General features: G+C 44.4%; 1 protein-coding gene across 1 annotated transcript; it reads right to left on the bottom strand.

Annotated features, from left to right (window-relative positions):
• Positions 1-17,982: 17,982 nt before the first annotated feature.
• Positions 17,983-23,108, bottom strand: SLC35D3 (solute carrier family 35 member D3). The gene is made up of 2 exons (XM_005154826.3): positions 22,673-23,108; positions 17,983-21,518 (listed from the first exon to the last, which is right to left on the bottom strand). The coding sequence occupies exons 1-2, from the start codon at positions 23,106-23,108 to the stop codon at positions 20,692-20,694; spliced, it is 1,263 nt and encodes a 420-aa protein (XP_005154883.3). The 3' UTR covers positions 17,983-20,691.
• Between the last annotated feature and the right edge of the window lie 1,109 nt (positions 23,109-24,217).

Raw genomic sequence — 24,217 nt, 5'->3', positions numbered from 1 at the left:
TACATAACTTCATAAACCTAGAGCAGCCTTGGCACTGTAACCAACCACAGATAAGCACACACACTGCTTGGACTCACTTTCATCTGTGCATTTGTATTCATTTCCAAATGAGACCTCTTTCATTGGGCTAGCTCATGATTTTGCATCTAATCTCAAGGACTGCTTATAATCTCATCTGATTTCCATTCATCAAAATTAGTGTCCCTAGCTAAATAGTTTTAGCTGGTTTAACTTGCTCAGTAGTTTTATCTATGAGGCATATGATATTGCCAGGCATTTTCCTCTACAGGAAACATCTTATTAGCACAGCCAAGGGAAACCTCAGACACGTTCATCCTGCAGTTCATCCAGAAGTTCATCCATCCCAAGTGGGCCAGCAGAAACTGGAGACTGAAGACACATTTATATTCAGAGAGGAGAGTCACCTTTTGGCAGGTGAGGGGAAAGAGAAGTGTATGACACTTGCTGGTTTGGCCCTAGTACTGAGCTGGTGCCTCTGGTCACACTACCATATGCAGAACAAGGGCAGCTTTGGATCTCAGGGGAAGTAAAGGACAGATGTGTTTTTCAACCACTCTGCACTTCAGTATTTCAAAGGCAGAAAGCCAAGCAGCCAAGACGTGCTCGGTGTCATTTTCCTACATATGTTTGTTCCTATGTTGTTTCTAATTTTCCTCTGTTCAGTCTGAGGGTTTGTGTTTGTGAAACCTTGTTGTTGGCTAACTCTTGCCAGCAGCTCAGCCCCATCCAGCTGCATGCAGAGCACCCCCCAGTGGTTTTGGGGGGGGAATCAGAAAGGTAAAAGAGAAAACTTTTGAGCGGAGATAAAGACAGTTCAACAGAGAAATCAAAGCTGTGCATACAAGCAAAGCAAAATAAGGAATTCACTCACTATTTCACATCTTCAAGCAATTGTGCAGCCATCCCCAGGAAAGCAGGGCTCCATCACACCTAACAGCTTCTTGGGAAGGCAAATTCTACAGTTTCCCCTTTCTCCTCCTTTTCCTGAACATTTATTGCTGAGCACAATGTCATATGGTATGGGATATCCTCCTAAGCTGGTGAAACAGCTCTAGTATCTGCTCAGAAAGTTCAAGCCAGCTCTGCTCTGTATCCTTCAAGAAAAATAAAGTACAGCCTCCCCTTGGCAGATATTCTAATTGCATGAGTGTGCCTTGGTTTGAAATAGCCTTAGAGGGACTATTTTTCTCTATGTTATTCTCAGAGAGAGAAATCTGTGACAAATATTCTCACATCAACAGGATTTTGGAAAGGGAAGTAGATTAATTGCAGCTTTTACCAGCCACCATCTCAGCCTTAAATCACACACAGTAATCACCAAGACAGTGGTTGAAGAACACATGGAAAGGCTCCCAGAAAGGAACCCTTACTGAAACTCTTTTTATCTGTCTGCCTACAAAGCTCCCCACCAGGTTCTGCATTTTGAAGGTGGTCACCAACTTCCTTTTTCCAGATAGCAAAGAGGTAGCCTGAGATTTTTCATAATACCATATGCAGTGGGTTCTCACTATTTTCTCATTTCTGAAATTGTATTTCTCAATTTCCTAAGAAATAGCAAGAGGAAAGCAAAATCCAGTAAGGATCTTAAATGTAGGAACCCACCCCAGAGTGAACTCCAAACTGATTCTTTCCCAAAGCTGCTATTTAAAGAATAAGGACAGGTGTTTCACAGGGTCTCAGTGGAATCAGTGTTCAAGGCAGAGAGCCCATGTTAAACCACCAAGCCAAATCACCAAACAGGAATGTGCAAGGGGAAATCTCTTGCCTTTCTGGGATGTCAGCAGATATAAGGAAAGATGTGGTAAGTGTAAAGAAAGGAAGCCCCTACACACAGTATCCTGAGCCCTGAAATAATCCCTTCTGAAAACAGGTATCCAGAGAGCCATAGAATGGTGCATAGAATTCAAAGCAACAAGGGTTTAATCTTCACTTAAGCAGGATTACTAGGTAGTAAAGGCATCACCAGTATATTTGAAAGGTTGGATCATTCACCCAGGAAGTGAGTAACAAAATTTAACCTCTTCCTCTGCCCAAGGAGGGATCCAAGTCTATACCAATTTGAATACTCAGCATACCAGGAACTTTTGAGGCAAGATAGCAATTCAAGGAGGAAGATTTTCCACCTCTCTTGAAGAATGCAAAAGGAAGCAACTGGATAATTTTTTGTTAGCTATGAGAAGTCATCTATTCTTGTATCTCAGTACTGGTTATGTATTTTATTAATAAATTACATTTAATGTAAAAGATACCTACAAGGGAAAGACTGGTGACTCCTTTGGATGCCCTGTAGGGGAACCTAACAGCCAACACAAAATTTGTGGGGACTTGTCAATGTGTATGAGACATTCTCAGAACAGACAAATTGATAAGCCCATAGGGAGATTCAGGAAAAAAACCCAACAATTGATTTCTGGATACCAATCAGGCTGAGACCTAATTGAAGGGTGTTCCCTGCCAAGACTCAGTCAGGTGTTGCCAAATCCAAATCTATCTATCTTCTTCACCATGTAAACACCCGAGTTCCACACACTGCACAGCTCCAGCCATTAAAGAAATACTTTCAACAAAGTATTTTAACAAAGAAATAGGAACCACAGAAGACAGAGACATTCCACTGCAAAAGTTGTCTGAGGGAAGAGTAGAATTCATAGCAACCATGTAAGAAAAAAACCATACTATTATAGTTTGAGAGTTTTGAAGGACTTGAACAACCAGACATAAACTCAGGAATAATCCAATGATGTTAGCAAACCTTTGCTTCAGCTGTTACCAGTGAAGATGATGTAGAACATGATGAGAAGGAGGACATAGCCAAAATGGCTCAGGGGGATGGATATGCTAAACTGTGAAATTGCTATCTATGATTTGGAAACAGAGCATGTAATCACAGAGAGAAAAACAGGCTAGAAATGAGAACAGATTTTCTCATTATTGGAGCTTTAAAGCCCTGGGAAGCCTTTCAGTAGATAGAAAGGGCCCAAACTTGGTCATTTTTAGGAGCTTCATAAAACAGTTAAGGGAGTTATATTAAAGACTGGATCAAAATGACTGTAGGTATCTTTAGCTCTTATAGGTTCAAGTTTATAAACCACATAACAGAGACTCAACAAAGTTCCTCAGAGGCTAATCACAAGCAGCTTTCTATGGGATGAAAAGTACTGTTAGAATACAATAAAATTTCTGCCAGATCAAATAATAGAGCAGACAAAGACAAATTTTTCTTCCAATTCTTCAGATTTTATATTACGTATGAGTAGTTCTGATTCTTTGGCTGTGCGCTATAATTACTGTGTTCCAAGCAAATTCTGGACCATCTCCTTATTTCCTGCATGGTCACATGCAGACACAAGTCCTCAAAATGAGTGGGAACATTTTGTTACCCTTATACTAAAAAATGGATGCTGATAGCAATCCTCCATGTCCTGCTACTCTTATAATGAAGAGACCATAATACCAGACCATGAGACTGTTAAGTGAGGCTCAAAGTAATGCTTCACATGTAGCAAGAAGAAGGATGCATCTTCCACAATGAGTGCTTCCACCTTCTGCTAGAGCAATGCCATGAAAGTGAATTTGAAGCCTGGAAACAGTGTTAACCTTGCACTAGCAGGTAGACATAATGCAGTCCTCTAAGTTTCTGTGCTGGTGCATCAGAAAAAGCAAATTACGGAGCTTGCATCTTTTTCTTTATGGAGCTGCTAGAAAATGGGGGCTCTGCTTCTGGAAGGACAAGTGCCCTGGAAGATAAAGCTGGTACTGCCCAGTCTCCCTGGAACATATTCAGATCATTGTAGACAACCTCATCTTAGTTTGAATCACCAGCTCAAGATTCACAAATTTTCAGAAGGCATGAACACCATAAGTAGAATGAGGATGCGGTCCTGGTAGCATCCAGCAGAGATAATACCAGTAATTAATATTTTGCTCTGAGTTTACTTTCTTGATAAAATTTATTGCAATAAAAGCAATACCTTTTTTTTTTTTTTCCTCTGGAGAACCCCAAATAATCAAGAGATCTGTCAAGACTTCTCTATTGGTTTTCTCTTTGAAGACAAATAGCACCCTTTTATCTTCATATACAGAATATTCTTCTATGAAAATTCAGCCCATGGGAGACACTGACAGTCTTTGAAAAACAACCAAATGGCCAGGAGGCCAGCTTTAATCTTTTGTAGCTAACACACTGTGCAACACAGAGAGGCTGGGGAGAACAATTCTACATAGGAAGTCAAAAGTACTATATTCCTTACAATTACCAGCCTTCAAAGGAAAGACAGGCTTTAGTGGTATAAAAAGTAGTGGTGCTGTAGTTATACCATATTTGCTGCATCCTGTGTGAATTATTGTCATTCAAATATGAACTGTGTTGGAGGCTTTCTAATTTACATTATGCCTCTGAATGCTTTTCTATAGTTCCTTTTGAGAAGAACTTGGGGGTTTAAACAAATTGAATATTGTTCTCTTTCATGTAGATCATCCGGATCGAGTCAATGACTCAGTTTTTTATAGCCCTTTTAAAATTTCATTTTATTTTTAGAGTGCAGAACTTTAGTTTGTTGGAGCCTGTTCTTTTGCAGAGACATATTGTTCAAGAAATCACAAGTGGCTTCATATAAACACTCAGGAAGGATCAGAGACTGGAAAAGGTGTAGAGGCCATAGGAAAATCTGAGGATGGAGCACAGCACTGTAGTATGATGCAATGTATTACAGCAGATATCAGATTAAGCGGAATAGCTACTTGCTGTTCAACATATTTCAAGCCTTTGCCACGCTTGTTGCATTGGGCAAGGATGGGGGCAGCCAGGAGCTGCATTTGCTGCACAACACAGCAGTTACAGCATGATCCAAAGGAAAGAATTTGCTATGCTCAGCTGTGACAGAGCAATGCTGCCACTTTCCTGGGCACAGGGCAACCATCTGCTTCCTCTCACAAAATGCAAGGGCTCCAGCTCCAGATTTTAAATTCCCAAAGTCTCTGACTCTAAGGACAGGGAAATACAGCCTGAAGCCTGACCCAGCTGAGGGTTTTCTCCTCTCTCACAGACAGTCCCAGACTAAGGACCACAGAGTGAGTCTCTGGAGAAGACAAACTTGGTTTTCCTCTTTCTTTTGCAACTTTCTGATGGTCAGTACCCTGCCACTTCCCATCTGCAGCATATGGTGCTCACATCCATTTTCACTTTCTTCTGGAGGCTATGTTGTTCCCTGCTATAGAAACAGTTGTCTGCGGCAAGGACAGCAGATACACTGACAGAGATGTCTGGATACCTAGCTTCTAGGTCTTCTAGCATGGTCTCTGTTATCCGGAATAGTAGATAGCTTGGAAAAGAAAAAACAAACTCAGAAAACCCCAAAGAAATAGGAAAAACCTAAAGAAAATAAAACATTATGGATGTTCAGGAAGCTGTCTCACCAGGTCTTTTCAGGGCCAGGCATGTGTGAGAGTTGGACAGCTCAGGAGCAGTGCAGCTGTGCTCACATGGTGCTACACCCATGTAAATCAGCCCCAGCTGTGCCATGCTGTCACACAGAGCTGCCTCATGTGTCTCGGCACCTGAGGCAATCCATATCTTAGATAATCTTCCCAAGAACAATAATGAGTTATTGAGAGTCTCATGTACAATAATCCCCAGAGCAGACCAACCCAGGAGTGTCACAACCCATTTTACAGTGGAGGAATGAGAACTTCAAAGCCCTTTGGGAATGGCAGTGCCCAGTTTTGAGGCTCCCTCCTGCAGTCCTCTGCCCTTGAAGAGGGACACAGGTTTGCAAGTTGCTTGGGGTAGGGATGGGTGCCGCAGCATGTGAGTGGGAGATAGACACATGCTGCCAGCCAAGACCTGATAACATAGAAAAAGCTAAACAAGGCAGCGCATCTGAATATGACTGTTGGCAAGGTATTTCAGTTCTTTTGTTCACTTTGTGCCCACTGTAATTGGTCCAAAGATTTAAGTTGGTCATTTGGTAATTTTTGCAGAGCTAGCAAGGACTATGTCCTGTGTTACATCTGTAACTGCTTTTTCTGTTACCACAGAAATACCATCTTCAAAATGTAGTTATTAGAGAGCCTCCAAAACACAAGAAATTCATAATACAGCAGTATAGCATAGACTGAAACTTATTAGTGAAATGCATTAAACATCTTTTCTCACGTTACAAAATTCAGCAGGACTTTTTCAAATGACCACTCATTATTGGTCTGTTTGGTTCCATTGGAGTTATCTGTGAAATTCCCATTAACTAAACAAGAAGCACACAAGAAAAGCTATTTACCACTCACACTCCATTTATCTTCTAAAGTAAGTCATGCTCATACATGTCCAAGCCTGTATGATCAGTAATTCAATAATTATTTCTCTGAAATGAGAAGTAGGTTTTAAAAAAATCCCCACACTTTATTTTGTCTTACTTGGGTTTAGAGTCAGAGGTAGAATCTTTTTTTCTTCTACCAAAGAGTGAAAAGTATTGTCAGAGGTAGCAGCAACATTTTCCCTCTGCAATATATATACTCAGCTCACTGGTACAGAACACTAGACAGTGCAATCTCAGGTGACAGTTCAGCTGAGCCTTTCATTGCAGACAATACATTATGGGCTCAGAGGACTTTTCTGTAAAGAGGAAAAGAGTATCTGGGCAGCTGCTCTACAAGAGGACTTGCTACACCTTTATCTCTCTTCGACACCTGCAAGCTGTCTTCATTACTTCATCTTCCTCTGTTCAGACACAATCTATTATGAATGGTTAAGGAATATTGCATAATGTATTTTACTAATAAGAGGTTACCCACAGATGGAAATCTGTATTAGATGAGGCAATGCTATATGTCTGCCCTGACAGGTTTGTGAGCTGTGAGCAATTTCATTACCACTTGATGCAGTTTTATAGTAACACATACAATTGCAGAGGATATCTCATTTTCTTTTGATTGCAAAGTCTTTGAGCAGAGATCATCTCTTGCATAAGCAGAGCCTAACACAATAGGGACCTGATTTTGTCTGTGTGCTCCAGATACTTCAGGGATGTAAATTCTAAATATTATTAGCACACAAGATTGAATTACTCCCAAGTCCTTCCATCGCATAAAGTTGGTATAATCCACTTGGTGGTGTGTCAGTTGCTTTACAAAAATTAAACCTCTGGGCATTTATTGCAAAAGCACATGGAAAAATAAAAGCTACAAGCTCAAAGAGAAACACACACACACATCCAGGTGTTTACAGAAAGACTCCTCAGCTGCTGCCTGTCTGTGACATCCATAGTCATTGAGTCTCCTGCCACTGGCCAGACAAAACCACTGCAGTCAGACCACCAACCACCTATAGCACATCAGTTTTACTACCAGTTTCCACCTTTACATGCAGCCATTGCCAGTAAGACCCAGACCAGGTTCCTCTATTACCTTGCTCTTTGGTGAGCACTGTAGTAGAGTATCTAATTTGGGCAGACACTGAGAGATGAGGAGCTGAACCAGCTGAAACCCTTGGCTCCAGAAAAGAGACCAGAATGAAGAGTCACAGTAGCAATAGGTACTTAGCCGGCTGCTGAAAAAAACCTACAATCCTTCACCAAAGGAAGATGTGTTAACATGTTAGGTGGGCTCTGGTCTCCTTGCTGCAGCCCTTAGAAAATTACTATAGTGGTTGTGGCTGTTTCAGCTCTCCCTAAAGCACAGGAGACTACTGTTGAGATCTGAGTTGGCTGGCACAGCCAGAGGGTGCAGGGTTCAGTTCCTGAGGTCAAGCTTTTATATGTAATACATGACTGCCCCCATCCTGCTTTTTGCAACTCTGATGGCTACACATAGCACACAAAAGCCTATATTTTATCTACTCAGCTTATATTTGTACCTGGGAGGGGCTGATCACCTTAATTTGGGGGTGGAGACCTCCACAGGGGCAAGAGAAATTAAAATCAGGTTTTGCCATCTGTGGCCACGTCTTTGTCACTGTTTGTTTTGAGCCTTTGGAAAGTTCAGCCCTGCATGTGTTCAGCTTTTAGGGCTTTAGCAGATTTTCCAGCCATGTGAATCAAATTGTCATTGAATACAGTCATTTCAAATCAGATCAAGTGTCAGTCTTCAAATTAAAATGTTAAACATAAAAATCAATTGAAGTATTTTACTATTGCACTCTTGGGATTACTGTAGAGATGCAATTATGGGTTTCAGTCAGCCATGGTTGACTGCAGAGACCAGGACTATCTTTAGAGCCATGACTCCATTTGCCTTTTGCACACACACATTGCTGCTCATCTGGATGACATATTCCTGGCTGAGCACACAGAGCATAAATTTGATGCTTAACACTCACCTGCAGCCCATAGCATGAGATTTCTGCTACTGGGTTAGCAAATAGGTCTTGCCAGGTGGGAAAACTTTGAAAATGGAGTACTTGTAGATTGGTACTGAGCTCTGTGTGTCTGTCTCACTGGAGACCAAACCACCCTTGAATCCTCAAGTGTAGGCTCATCACTAGGGGAAACCAGAGCAGAAGAACAATGAAGAATGTTTTGATTTAGTACAGCCTTAAGCTTGGCTAGGTCAAACTTCTTCTCTGTTGCCTTCAGACCTTCAAAAGTTCAGGCATCAGCACTTACAGAGTGTTGAAGGCTTCTGGCTCTGGGCTGCACTGTCACTAAAAGCTCCTGTATGTAAAATTTGCTAAGGGATTTTGCTGTTTTAAACCTGTCCTCTGCTGCTACATGTAAGATCCAGCCAGATCAATCATCCAGATCATGATTTTGAGCAACTTTTCTATATTCTTTGTGTCACAAAGTACCCTGAAGCCCTAGCATATCTCTTCTATCCTGCAAGGTAAAGAGCTGATGCCTGCAAAGGATGTGGGAGTAGAAAACAAATGGTGAATAAAACAAAGGGGAAGTATATAAGACCATTATCTCTTACATCTGCCACTGTAAGAAACTGATCAGTGTTGCACAGCAATTCACCAGCCCAATTCCAATTAAGTGTTTTATAAACATGATAGATGGAAGTAGTAAAACAGGGGTTTTGATGACTATCTATTGACACAGCTCCATGTTATGCTTGTAAACTGGGGATAGTCTAGTAGCAACTTGAGGGGGTTGGAGCAGGTACATTATTCACTTACAGGGTATTCTCTTAGGCATATGGTGTAAGTGGGCACTGCCCATCTTAATTATAAATATTATATGTCTGTGATTACAGTGGTGTAAGTGCTGAGGAGGTGGGGATTCCAGCAGGGCATATGCCCAAAAGCGGTCAGTACTGGAGAACTTTGTTACCAGAACTCAATGGCTTTTACAAGGATCTTTCAATTGAGCTGAGTCACTATTTTGGCAGAGCAGAGGATAAAAACCGAGGCAGAGGTTCCGTCAAAGTAATTAACAGCAGGTAAGCACAGTTGTTGAAATAAGGGTCAGGGCCAGAAGGGAGTAAGTAAATTGCTGAAGGACAGGTTTTATAAGACCTTGGAAGGTGGAGAATATCTTGAGGAAACTTCCAGGTTTTCTTCCTAGAGAAGGTGTTAAACACACAAATGACCACACTGGGTCAAACCAATGGTCCACCTTCCCTGGTATCCCACCCTCAGCAATAAGTCAGTGCCTGAGACAAGAACACAGGAGGCTGTGCACAGTATATCCTCTGAATTCTCCCCCAGACTCAACCTGATCTATGTGTGTTTTCTATATTTATTAATCCTCTGTGGACTTCTCTTCCATGCATCCATGTTGTAAAGCTACCACTACATCCTTTGGCAACAAGCGCCACCAGTCTAATGCCTCCTCTGTGAAGGGCATTTCTATTTGTTTTGAATCCAGGGCTACAACACAGCCCTCACATTATATCAGCTAATTCCAATTGAAAAAAGCCACAATGAAAATAATAGCTACCCCTGAGGGCAATGGGACCCAAAGAAAACTAAGGCTAGATGTGGACAAGGCCAGTCTGCCCTTGATGGCACTGAATAGTCACATAACATGGACACAATCACTCTGCACTAGTTGCAGTGTAAACATGACCAGAAGGGTCAACAGTGCAAGATGGGCCTGAGATGCGACAGTATGAAATGCAGCACAACAATAAAGAGTACGAAAATGTAACTTTCTGCTAAATTAAAGATTAACCATTTCAGATCTTAAGTAAGTCATTTAATTAATTCCAATTAATGCCAGTATAAATGGCATTATATAACTCTTCCTTTAGTCTATTAGCTTTCTCATGTCCTACTCTTCCCTTTGAAGGTAACAAACAACCAAGTCAGAATTAATTCAACCAGTAAAAAATTCCGTAGCACTGGACTTTCTTAAAGGGGATCAGAGAAGTGAAAAAGAAGCCCTTAAAGGCAGTCTATGGATTGCATCACTTAGTGGTTTTAGCTCACTGCTGTTTCACAGTTAGCAGCTACATGGACCCAGAGGACCACTTCTAAAACAGAAGTAAATGCTATTGTATGAACCCAAGCTGAGCTTCATCTGCTGAGCTTGCTGGCTGCTAGCGCAGAACAGCTTTAGTGATCTGGAATCTAATGGGAATCATAGATTTCTGTAATTTCTGTAATCACAAACATTCCTGGAGTTGCAGAAATGTGATCATTTTCTTCCTCCTGTCAATTCAAGACAGATCCTTTCTGCATCCTTTTAGCCACGTGTGTTTTATTTTTTGCTGATTGCCATAAGCTGTGAAATTCAAAGTTGCTTGCAGCTCAGGGTCTAATGCTCACATTGCTTCTACCAGTGTCTAACACTGTTCAGGAATTCATGTATCTAGCACAGTAAGATACACCAGGATGTCTAGGCATAGCTGCCGTACAAATAGGGAAACTAATTTTAGTGCATGAGCAATCGCTCATTTTGATAACTATTTAATAACAAAACAAATTTACAGTTTTTCTATGGTTTCAGTTCCCCAGCCCCACACACTGTTTATTCAGCACATGCTACAAGGAAGCCTGCTACTGAGGTGGGATGTCTGTCAGCGGGTAGCTGGAAAGAGGACAAGGGCAGTTAATCTCCTCAAGTGGATCTGCCATTGATGGAGGAAGTTTTTAGCCCCCACTGAGTTCATCTACTCCCCATTTCCTGCGTCAGGCATTCCTACCCACGAATTTTGCCAAGTAGCAGATCCACAACTTGTAGACCGCATCTGGACTCAAGAAGCAGGTATCTCCCTCCCAGCATAGCGTTTGTGGTTGGACAAAAGGAATATGGTGGAAACCTTATTTAAAAACAAAATGATGCAAACTGTGTAGCACCAAGAGAAAAATAATCAGTAGAAGCTCTCCATTCAACATCCCTAAATGCAGGTAGACAGTGGTTCCCACAGGAAACTGCTCCACAACATGGGAAATAGTAACAACACAGAAAACCTCAGCAACCCTTGTGACAGGTATACCAAATCACATTCCCTCTCAGGAGCTTTTTTACATTCCTCTATGCTGCCACAGCAGAGAATTCTGCAGCTTTATGTCTATCGTTTCCAGGAGAGATGCTTACAGCCCATGAGGGACCTATTTGTCCTGAACCAACTTCTTCCCAATCAATTTAATTTGCATTATGGGACTGTGCCAGTGTAGCAGAAGAGAACAGGCTCTTTACTTCTTTTGAAGCACATCATTTTCACCAAATCTACAGAACTAAGGCACAGTAAAAATCAGTGGGTGAAATCCCCAAATACTCATGTTTCCTCTTGCAAAAGCAAGTGACAACACAATTACAGAGAGTGCAGTTCTGCTTACAGCAATGAAAGGGCTGGCTATAGTCCAGGTCTAATGGGCTTTATTTAAACATGCACACCAACCCTGGAACACAGCAACTCCTATCACAGCAGATGTGACAAAAATGCCAGCTCTGGTGGATCATCAAACCAAAAGTGAATAGAGCAGTTCACTCAAACCCTCACCAGTCTGTAAGCAGAAACAGAGATGACTAAATTAGTTTGAAGGCTGTGGTGAAAAAAAAAAAAAACCACATTTCTGGCTTGCTTTCTTTCCTGCCAATACTGCAGTGTGAATGCCAGTTTAGGCATTGTTACAAAAACAATATGTGGGTGTAGACAGATTTGCCCCTGAAAGAAAGAGGGCAGCAAACAGGACCATCAACATGAAATGGTTGTGGAGTTTTAACTTTCAGATACACAATGGCATCCTTGGACAGAAAGAGGCAGCAGAGTATTTATTTCCAGCCTCCCAGCTCCCTGTGTGCCATGGATGGCAGCTGCTCCAGCCAGCTGTAGGCTCCTAGAAGTTCCATGGTGCACTGGGATGCTGATGGCTGCTCCTGCTGAAGCACCTCATGGTCTCCTCGCACCTATATTTGGATCAGATGCTGGACTTAAAATAATCTAAATTATCTGTGTCCATCTTGTTAGTACTCAAATGTTTATTCATTAGTCTGACTGAAAAATGCAGAGCAACAGCACTGTAAATCTTTGGAAACATGTCTGTGAGACCATTTTTTTGCTTCTCTTGGTTTTCCTTCTTTCTTTATAGCTTATAATACTATTATATTATTACTTCAGTTTAGCATTTTAGTTAAAATGAGAGCAGTTTTCTGTGTGAATCTGCAAAATTGATCTTGTGTGCCTCTATTGGCAGCCACCCACAGTCAGACTTCCTGCACCCTAATGCTGGAAATGCACTTACCTAAATTAGATATCCCATCACAGCAGAGTGCACTGATAGCAGGGGCATATCAGTACTGCCTGTGCCCTGGGAATCAGCTGGCTACTCCTCATCTTGCAGGAGATCGAATTTATGGCATTTTTCATTCTGAGGCTTAACTGCAAAGATGCCAGATTTGTGTGTCAACTCAGCTCAAGAATTATGCTAAAAACCTGATGTTCTAAAATGGGTTTAAGGGTTTTTTGTAGCAAAGCTGCTTTACGGAGCTCATTCTTTATTATAGTCCTCACCTTTACATCTCCGTTTTCCCAGCCACTTCGAATGAAATGAAAATAAGGAAGCTGCCAACTTAATCCGTACCATACATGGAATTATTTTGCAAGCTCAGCACTGCTGTATTGCCTGCAGGAACTTGCTTCTTAAATAAATCTTTTCTCCTTCTTTTGAACTATTAATGGATTTGCATTTTTCCTTTCAAAAACATAAAGGGAGCTGTGACTGGGGAAAAAAAGTAATAAAGAAACCACTTATGCTCTGGTAACAGACTGCCTGATTGTACAGGTTAAAATGTGTCCCATTCCCTTCCCTCTCTGCAATGCCACCAAATGCCTGAGCTGACCTGTTACCCTGTGGAGGGAGGGAGTGAGCAAGGTGCAGCATGCCAGCTCCCTCTGAGGTGCTCTGTGAGAAGGGGAAACCCCTGACCCCTACAGAAGAGCACTTACCCATGCAGCATTAGTGGCAAGAGCTGTTCTCCAAAGCCTCTGCAGTTACAGTTGCGCTTGTTCAAGGGTGCTGGCACAGCCCTAGTAGCTGGTGGCCCTTCTCCAGTGGCGCGGCTGTGCTACATAACTCAATGGCACATCTGGAACAGCAAAAAATCCCTTCTGCATCAGGTGCTTTTGCCATTGGTTGTCCTGCCCCAGCAGTGTGAGGTTTGGGGTGGAGGGGGTATTTTTTTGACTTTGCATTGCTGGAACTGTGAGCATCAGCTCCTGAAGCAGACTCCCACTGGGTGAGATAAAGAAGTAATCCCCACACCCACTTCTAACCCTCTCCTGGGTTTGGGGAGGTGAAATACCAGCCACTGCTGAGCCCCTAATGTAGCAAAAAAGTTTTCATGTAGGTTGGTGTCCTACTGAATGAAGGCTCTGTCCAGGCACAAAATAAAAATACACTTAAATGTTTTTGTACAAGGGCAAGGACTGCTGAATGAGAGCATCAGTGATGGCAGCTGGAAAGGTGTTGCAGTGACTTCTCTGTATTGCCATCTAGGAACCTGTGTTCACACCGCAGCCTGAGCCTTCAAAGTCTGCCTATTTGAACACCAGCACATTAGATCCATACAATCATCAAGAGGAGTCACACCAAGAAATAATCTCTGGCTTCCACCCATGCTCTAAATGCAGGAATGCAGTGAAGCCTCCTTGGCTCTGAAGGCCTTGCTGACTCTGCTTGGTCATGATGAGTATAAATCAGTATAAATCTGAAGTATAAATGAAGCTCAGTGACAGAACAGCATGTCCTTGTTTTCATCCAGGAGAACAGGATCTGATGCTTTTTGTCTGCTAGCTGCTGCTTTGATTTCCCAGAAGAGGATTCACAGGGTGAGTGCCAGGTCCCAGACCGCATTGTGCCCTGCCTAACCAGCCACAGGGACATGGACAGGGGTGAAGTTTGCAGAAAGAGAATAAAAAAAGAATGGTGTCAAATCAGCACCAAAGCTCAGCCAAGACTAAAATCTTCAGGTTTTGAGGGAAAGCATTGCAGAAGATAAAACTGGGAAAAGTCTAAAGTGTGGATAGCAAATAACCCAAAAGACTGCTCTCCGGTAACTAGCTATTGCTTAGCATCTTTCCTGAGCTATAGCACTGAATACTTGGAGAAGCTGAGTCTATGAAAGGCTTTTTGAATATACAAATGTACTTAATCGCTGTTAAGTAGATCCTCCAAATGGAAAAAGAAACTGCTCTGTTTGTGTTGGATGGCAGATTTGGATGCAGCATGATTAGCTCTGCTTTGATCAAGGAACATTCAAGTGGTTCAGAAGAGTTCAGCACCCGGAAGGCAGCACAGGTGTTACAGACCATTCTGCTCATGCTTAACTGTTATTAATTAAAAAACAAAAAACCCCCAAACCAAATAAAACGTTTGAGCAATTTTGAAAGTCCAACACTTCCTCAGGAATCCCTGAAATGTGCTGCTGACTTGACAGTGATGTTCTCTAGAGTGGAGCTCTCCACAAAGACCTTCACTCCAGCTTTCCAAAGTTAAGCAATTTCTTCCACAATGCCGGGCAAATTCATCCCAGTCTGTTTTGGTTTAGAAAATATCGTAAATACCAGGATCGCAATTGTGTGACTGTGCACTGACAGCTGTTGTGGGCTGCATGTGCATCAGCTTTCTGGTGTTCAGCAATACTCAGAACCAGTGACCTATCAACCACTATGCTTGAGGAAATGCTTTTTTTTTCCTATAAAATTGCAATGAGGATGCATTTAGTTACTTTCCATATGTTTGTAATAACGAAAATTGTTGTAACTTTCCTGTGCCACTGAATGTTCACTCATTCAAGAAGGCAAATTGACAGAGGGAAACTCTTTCCTTTTCACATCCCAAGTAGGCTACTGGTCTGATAATCTAAAGGGAAAATCCATATTTTAACTTTTAGCCAAGCATACATGGTTTGGAATTGGACAGACCATAAGGACAGGTTTGCAGAGATACTCTGAAAACCAAAAATTCATTTAAAGAACTAGGACAATTCATTACACAAGGAGTTAATGGTGATACACACAGCACCCTGTAGCTGGTTTTATTTTTTGATTATACTCAATACTTACAGCAGCCAGCAAACCTGACTGGTTTATTGCCAAATGACCAGTTCCAGCTCATTATCCTCTCTCATTTGACCTCTATGTCAGGTAAGAAACAGTCTGAGACCTTAGCAATTATTGCTCTTTTTCAGAGAAACCCTGAACTCTATTAAAAAAATGTCAAAATCTGTCTTGGTTGTCAGGAAAGAAATCAGTAGCACCTAATTTTAAAAAAATTGTATAATTTTGAGAGAACTGACATTGCTTTTATTTAATAAAGGACAAACTTATCAACAAAATTAACGTCCGCAGAACAGAATTTCTTACATCTGTCCAGGAAGAAAAAAAATCACAGGACCACAAACAGCACATCTACCCTTCTTCCCCCAAGCTAGGTCATTCAGTCTGCCTCTCTCCTGCATGTGTTTTGCTTTTCTGGGCCCCAGATTCAAGTGCATTCACTGCAGATTCACTGCATTGTTTGGCTCTGGATTTTTGATGCTGTCACTACTTCTTTCCATGTAAAAATATTGTGGTTTTCTGATATCACATTTTCCCCGTCCATCCTAAATTTTAACTCTCATATTTTCTCCATCCATCCCTCTAAGCAGTATTCTCATGTTCTCTGCCCAGGCTTCCGTCTCAAGCACAGTCTGCTCTTAAACATGATATGTAGCATCAAAGTGTGACTGGCTTTGTTAATCTCCATCTATAATAAAAAATAACCTGACTCAACATCAATAATGACAGCCATCCCTTTTCAGGTTTGTAGCTGTATTATTCTAAATGCTCTTACTGCGAAAAAACATCCTTCTGGTTTTATGTATAATAAATATCTGCACTGGTGTGCACGAGCAGGAGATTTTGGCACTGCCTGGCTGGCAGAGGGATGGCCCTCGCTCCTGCATCGATCCTGCTCACAGCCCAGCTCCGCAGGATCCTGGTACGCAGCCCTGGCCCAGCTCCTGGAATGCAGCCAAGGCTAAGTTATAAAGGGAGCTCAGAAACAGGGAGCTGGTGTGCAGAAACATGCACAAAGGTAGCAAGGAGCAGTCTGAGTATACAAGATACTGCTGATCCATTTCCCCCCTGCCCTTATACACTGGCAAAAGTCTTCAGGCTGGACACTGGAAACACGAATTGGGAAATATAGTAGGAATAAGGGGAAGAGAAATTGCTCAACAATTCCTGATAGGAGTGAGGTTGAAGTGAAAAGCTTCCTGATGATCTCCAACAAGCCACTGAAGCATTAATAATGTGGCTAATTGAGAGGCAGGGTTGATTGCCTGTACTGCACTTAGAAGCTTCAGGTTAAAAAAACACAGAAGAAACCTCAAAGGAATATGTGAATTCAGATGGGATGCAGGCATAGAGGGCAAGGAGACAGGAATCTGTGGTGTTAAAGCTTAACTGTGACAAGCAGCAAAATGTTCAGCTGTTAATTTAGAGACCAAAGCTGAAGGGCTTTCACCTTTCTGCCTGATCAAGCCTTTGCCTGCAGCAAACACACATAATCAAATTACAGGAGGCTGTTAAGCACTGGCAATAAACCACCACCAGGCACACACAGCACTGTGGAGTGTTGCTTAATAAACTGTAAAATTTTTTTCACTCTCACCTGTTTTGTGGCAGGTTGCTTTTCATTTTCCTGCTGGAAGTGATTGTAAATGCAGGATCATTGTCACTGATTTGAGCAATTCTTTGACTTATCTTTAGAAATTTTAACTATCCCTGCCTCCAAATAATGTCACCTCTCTTTTATTTATTTGAAAAAAATAGTGTATTTTAGAAAAGACAGACATTCTGGCTTTCATTTTCCTGTTGCATGTGTATTTGTGTGCATGTATATATGGTAGCGCTACAGCAGGTGTTACTCGATGATGTGTTGACACGGAAATTAACGTTTATTCTCCAAGCAGTCATTGTGCATCAGGTTCATTCATTATCCTGGAACAAGGACAGTTGCTTTCTCTAAAGTGTCCTGCAGGCACATTTGTGTGGAACTCTAAGATGAATTCTGCAATCACCAGCCCCAGTGTCTGGCACAACCCAGTTTGAGCCACAGGCACATAATCATAATAATGAATAATTGCTTTCATCAGAAGCAAACAGGTAAAACTTAGTGTTTAAGTCATCTCCTAAGGTTGCCCATGTGACATAGCTGGTAGGAAAAATACTTAATATTGTAAAGCTAAATCAATTTTAAGTCCTTTAATAATGCAATGGTTTTATAATGTATCTATTAATAGTGGCATCATCTTATTTTTATTTATTCTAAAGTTACAGCAGTTACACTAGTGGCACTAAATCATCTTACGTATGTAACCAAAGAAATCACTGCTGACAACCACAGAAACTTCCAAGGGGCACAGAGGACTTCGCCACTTCAGATTCCTGTGCTCTTTTGCCTGTCCTCAGTCCCTCTGTCCATGACAGCATTTATAGTGTGCAGTCACATGTTGAGAAAACTTGGATGGTATAAAGGCACAAGAATAACTATAAATGAACCAAAAATAAATAGCAACAATAAGAAAACAAGAAGGCTTTTGGAAAGCAGTGCATTTTATTCCCACATTTCATTCTGCAGTCTTCCACTGATGCTATTAAAATACCTCAGCAGGAGGCACTGTTTTTATTTTATTGTGCAACAGTCTCTATTACTGAAAAAGTGGATTGCATTTGCCAAATCCCTGTTTTAATTTAGGGAATTTACAGGTATAAACAGAATACAATATAACCACATTTCAACCATACATGCAAATGTACATCGTAACAGCAGCTTTTTTAACAGTCAAAAATGTTTGAATTTCCACAAATTTCTACTACTACTTCAACAACAGTAAGTGAAAAAACACTGAACTCCCCCAGGAAAAGGTCCTGCAATAAGAATCCAGGGAGAGCTTTCTACAGCACGTGACAAACACGGAGTGTACACTACGGGATCTAAGACTGGCATCCAGATGGTGAAAAGATCCACATTTCCTGTGGAGAGAGGACACTGAGCACAGTGGGGACAGATCAGAAGTATGGGCTTCTCTTCAGCCGTCTGTATGATTACAAAGGAGTTCAATATCATAATGAGTTCAGTGATACATCAACTATAAGTCATAGGCACAAACTTCTGTAGTCTAGGATGCACCTGAAAAGCTAACAAAACCCCTATTATATTAGCCTATGAACAATAAATAGTGCTTTTATTGAAAAAGATGCCATATGGAGCTTGAACAGAAAGTAAACGTACTTTGGCATACAGCCAATATCTCTTAACTCTTAAACATAAGGTATACATAACGCGTGATGTACAGACCTCCATGCCCTGTCCTCCAGCTCAGCTTTTTAGCCTGAATGTCTCCATAGCCCTCTCTTCCAAAATTCATGGGTGATGCCAGATCACCCAATTTCTGTCCTTGCTCAAAAAGCATACTGTCACACCAGTGTTTCTGCCTGCACGCTTATTGTCAAGAACCTAAAGCTCCCCAAGAGATCAGTTTTGCAAATATCCCCTGCTGGGTAAATAACTTATTTTGGATTTCTGTGCTGAACACGCTGTGAGGTTCATGCTGCCTGCTTGGCTTGAGAGAGCATTGGGCTAGGCACTGATTAATTAGGGCTGTGGGGATAATTGATTTTCAGTTCAGTGGCTTAATAAATAATAATAAAAATAAATAATGTATAACAATAAATAACAATAAAGCCAAACTTGGCTAATTTTTTCAGGAGATGGTAACAACTTATTCCAGCCTCTGGTCAAGATGGCCCAATGGCTAGGGCACTCTTTTGAGATGAGGAAGACTCAGTCAAATCTCTTCTCTGCCTAGTTCTGAGCAAAGGTTTGACCGAAGAATCCCCACATACCAAAAGGATATCCCCATGCTAAGAAATACTCAAACATCCATTTCCCCAGTCTTTCCTGGTAACTGTATGTGGTACAAAATATTAGCATATCCAGTCGAGGCCTCGCTGGAACACCTGTTTCCTGCTTCCCACTTCCCTCAGTAGTACCTGAGTGCCCATGGTGCAGAGGCAGCTCTGCTCTTTGCAGCCCAAAGGGGCAGTCTGAGGAGCAGCTCCCACCAAAGCCATGGATATCTCAGTGCCAAGCACACCAAGCATCCTAGCCCAAAAGCACTTGTCTGAGGGATCTTGCTGGAGCACGCTGAAGCTCCTGCCTGTGCTTTCTTCTGGACAGCACAGTGCAGGGCAGTGAGGGCTCATACACGCAAAGTTATGTCCCAGTATGTGGCCAGGGTATAGCAAACTTGCCCTGCAAAAGGTTCCCAGACAGCATCCATAGCTCTGCTTTCAGCCTGTACTTCTGAGAGAGGGAGAGGACAGTCAGGTTCCAGTCCAGGCTCTGATTCAACCGGCTTTAGGGTACGAGGAGGGGATAGCAGAAGGCACACACTTCCTCACTAATTTTTAACAGCCCTCCCAAATCAATATATACCAGCATTTCCAAACTCCTTTATTTGGGTCAAGCTAATATTCCCAATGCTACATGTAGTTAAAGCTCATAGAAAACCATCCTTCTTTTGCTAACCAAAGCTTGTTAAAAGTTCACATCTGGTTCTGCTTTCATGTACACCACCGCAAAACAAAAGTATTTTTACTGAAGACACAAACCACCCAATGCAAACCAGGTCCAAGGCCCAGCCTGGCCATGGAATCAGGGAGTTTCAATTCTTCAGTCAAGAGGGTGATTTTACACCAATCTAATTGAAATTACGCAACCTCTAGCTCTGTTGCAATTGTATGGACACAGAGGAGCACATAAAGGTACAGTTACTAGAAGCTTATATATTGTAAGAATATGTTTATGTAGAGTACCTATAATTGGACAGATACAGATAGGGAAGCACATTGACAGAGCCTCCAAATGGTGTTAAAATCATGAGGCTCCAGACACAAGCTAAGCTACAAGGCACCGCTGTGTCACTGACACTGCCAACGAACTCCATGGTACTGATGTCCCTCACAGCCCAGGCTGCTGGGCAAGCACCCTGTGACTTCCCATTACCCAACTCTCTCTGTGTCCGCAGTAGAGGACTTGGCACCTTTAGCTGTGGTGGGTCTAAATTGATGTACTGAAAGCAGTTGAAAGCAAGACAAAGCATGAGCAAATTCTGACCTTTTGCTTTTTGACAATGAGGTAAAGTCATCCTGCATGATTTGGATTTGTCAGCATTGATGTGGAAATGTATGCTCTGCTTTTCCCCCTGTACAGAGAACCACGTCTGTCCTCAAACCCACTTTTTAAGGGTTTGGTAGCTCTTCATTTTCTATCAAATAATCCTTCTTTATATAGTTAGCACCTCTTACCAACCTCCATACTCCAAGATAGGCATCCTTCAGTGAGCTCCTGTTCACTTCTTGTGTTTCAGTGGCGTTTTCCTCAATCGCTTGTCCCTTGGCAGGTTTCTCAGTGCTGTCCTCTTCCTCCCCACTCTGGCTGCTCCCTGTGGCTGATCCTTCCACTGCTGCTTCTTCAGCCCCATTCTCATGGGAAATTGCCTCCATTGCAAACAGTGCTTGGTCCCCCGCTTGGCTTTTATCCTCCTCTTCTCTAGTTTCTTTCTCCAGGTCCTCATAGTTGCTCTGCCGTCTGGTCTCAATGTACTTGGCCACGCAGTAAATGACAGACCCCAAAGTGTTGACCACAACACCAGCTATAAATAACTTAGTGGGCTCCACATCATTGAATGCCACCATGCCCACTGTGATGGTCGCTATGCTCTTCACCACCCCTACAAAGCTGGTGGTCACAGCTGAGTTAATGTAAGTGCAATGAAGGGTGGTAAAGTTCATGGCACAGCTAATCAGGACACAAGCAATAAAGATGCATACCATGGCAGGGTCCTTCCACCCTGGGAAGGACCAGACATTGATGGAATCCATGCTGGCAAAGGAGCAAATGATGAGAAAAGGGGTGGCCGAAACAGCGATGGCATACTGAGCTGTGAGGGGTCCATATTCACTGTCTATACTGGTCTTCTGAATGAGCACCAGGTAGGCAGCGTGTATAAGTACGGCCAGCACGCCTGTCACATAGCCCATAGCATCCCCGGTCAGGTCACCAGCTCCTGTCAGAAGAGTGACAGAAAGAAACAAGCATGGCTTTTGCATGTGAGACAGAAAGAGAGCACCGCTTTGGACTGGGGGGTATCTAGGAAATAGGCATCAGCGCACTTGATGTAACTCCTAACATTTGTCATGCTTTCCCAAGGCTGGACATACTCACCTCTCAACAGGTACATCTTTTTGTGGTCTTTTTTTCATGCTGCAAACCTACAGAATGTCTTTAACTTTCCCCCTAAATCCCACTGCCAAAATCAGATTGTGTTCTCCCTTTTTTAAAGACACTGTGAGAGATTCACAGCCAAAGCTGAAAATGCACACAGCAACCCTGGCTATCCTCTTGCCAGAATGGGTGCATGTCAGCTCTGTCCGGCCGGGACATATGCCCTCCAGTCCCCTGACCCTCCTGCTCCCCCAGCAAAGCCAAACTGCGTGCGATGAGTGCGTCTCTGCTGAGCCCCCTGTCAAGCCACTTTGCAGATCAAACTAGCCATACATGTGTGCCTTGTACCCTGGGGCAACCCCCAGTCCAGGAGTGTTATCGGGCCACACAGAGCCAGCTTCGCCTCCCATCCCACCTACACCTCGGCTGGAAATCAACACTTAGGGGCCCGCAGACGACCCCTAAGCTTGCACCTGCTCCTGTAAGACTGCACTTACCCCAGTAGGGCTGCAGGTGCCCCCATGGGGTCGCAATTGCCCCCAGAACATTACACCTACCCCTGTAAGAACATCACACTTCCCCTAAGACCGCAACACCCTCCACAGGGCTGCACTTTCCCTAGCGCGGTTGCAATAAGGTTGCACCGACTCCTATAGGTTTACAACTGACCCTAGAAGACTGCACCGACGCCCCTAGGAGGCCCCTATAGCCGTAGGGTTGTACCTGTCACACCGGGGCTGCGTTCCCCGGCTCGCACCGGTCCCCGTAAAGTCGCTCCTGCCACAGCGGGGATGCAACTGCCCCGCAAAGCTGCACACCCGCCGCACTCTCACACCTCTCCCCCGGGCTGCTGCTGCCAGCCCTGTCCCGCCCCGGAGCCCAACCAGAGCTGCAGGGGACATCGGTGCAGAGCCGGCGCTGCCGTCAGGCGTCCCGCGTAGCGGCCGCACGCCCCGTCCCGCCCCGTCCCGTCGGCGCTGCCGCGATCACACTCACCGGCTAGCGCTGCGCCGCAGGTGGTGATGAGGACAGCGACCAGGACGCCGGGCGAGGGCATGCCGTCGCGGAGCACCAGGGCACCGGTGAGAAGGGTGACGAGGGGCAGGCAGCGCTTGAAGACGACGTACATGGGGAGGCTGAGGCCGCGCAGCGACCAGAGGGTGAGAGTGGACTGCAGCGTGGCCAGGGCGGCCACGGCGGCGAAGGGGCGCGCCAGGCGGGGCCCGAAGGGTGGCAGCGCCGCCAGCCCCCGCCGCCGCAGGGCTTCCAGCCCCAGCGCCGCCGCCGCGCTGCTGAGGCACTGCAGCAGCGTCAGGAAGGCGAAGTGGTAGCGGGCCAGCAGGAACTTGAGCAGGATGTTCAGGGAGCCCGAGCACAGCCCGTGTGCCACCGCCACCGCGACGCCCCGCGCACGGCCCCGCCACCGGCCCATCCTCCCCGCGCACGGCCCTGCCGCCGGGGCCCGCGGCACTGCCGCCCGCCCGGCCACCCGCCGCGGCGGCGGGAGGGGGGGCACGGGGGACGGGCACAGGCGGAGGTGGGGGGCGGGCGGAGGCAGGACGCGCTCCCGGGAGGGCGGCCACCGCCCCCGACGTGCCCCCCCGCCTCCCCGCTCCTCCTGCCCCCTCTCCGCCGCAGCTCCCCGAGTGCTTCCCCGCTATCCCCACTGCGTCTCCGCCGCTGCTTTAGGTGCTCCCCCTCCCGGTGTTCTCCCCCAGTTTCTCCTCGCGGTGTCCCCCTGAGCGCCTTCCCCGCTCCCGCAAGCCCTCCCGAAGCCGGCCGGCGGCAGCGCAGAGCAGAGCGGTGCTTTCAGCAGGGGGGACACAAACGCATCGCAGCAGGGCGCGACCGGCCCGAAAGTAACGTGGGAGCCCCGTGGGAATCTCCATGTGTCCCGGAGCGGGAAGCTCAGTGCAACCCCCCCCCCCCCCCCCCCCCCCCCCCCCCCCCCCCAAACTCGTGCATAAACAGGGCAGCACAGCTTTTCCCTCCCCAAGAACGTACGGCCTCCCAGGTAAAAGTATCTGTCGAGCCTACCAGCGGCATCCCTCCCACAGCCCCCGGCTCCTCTCTTTGCGGTCCGGCTCGTTCCCCGGCTCGCCAAAGAGAGTCTTTTCGCCGGCGAGGAGCGGTGGAGTGTGGAACCGTTGGTGAGGAAGCAGGGAGAACCCGTGTCTAGTAGGGGAGCTTTCCTTCGAAAGTCATTAAAACTTAGTAACCACACAGTCTTGTAAAGAGATGTCTTGAAGTTCAAATAAACTCTTTCGACTTGCCAGATGAAGGTTTTAACAGGAGACTGCAGCCGATCACCTCAACTGCATGGAAAAGCAGGAGCAGTTTTCTCGAGCAGTCAGTCCTCCACCAGTCTCCTGCAGTGTCAGGCACCGTAAGGGAATGAAAACCAATAATTTTATTCAGAGCTGGCTTATATTCTTGAGCCTTTTAACATCATACATGTTAGGTCTCTCTCAGCAGTAAGATCACCTTTCACTTATCAATAGGAGATAGGAAAATTACTCTTTATTTTAAACAAAAACAGTC

Source organism: Melopsittacus undulatus, chromosome 3 (genome assembly GCF_012275295.1).
Source record: "Melopsittacus undulatus isolate bMelUnd1 chromosome 3, bMelUnd1.mat.Z, whole genome shotgun sequence".
In the NCBI taxonomy this organism is placed as follows: domain Eukaryota; kingdom Metazoa; phylum Chordata; class Aves; order Psittaciformes; family Psittaculidae; genus Melopsittacus; species Melopsittacus undulatus.
This window is presented reverse-complemented; position numbering and strand designations above follow the sequence as displayed.

Excerpts from the sequence above, each read along its gene's own strand:
- SLC35D3 (XM_005154826.3), bottom strand. The coding sequence starts at position 23,108 with ATGGGCCGGTGGCGGGGCCGTGCGCGGGGCGTCGCGGTGGCGGTGGCA. Across the intron at positions 21,519-22,672 it reads CTGCGGCGCAGCGCTAGCCG|GAGCTGGTGACCTGACCGGG; the intron begins GTGAGTGTGATC and ends CTCTTCTGACAG.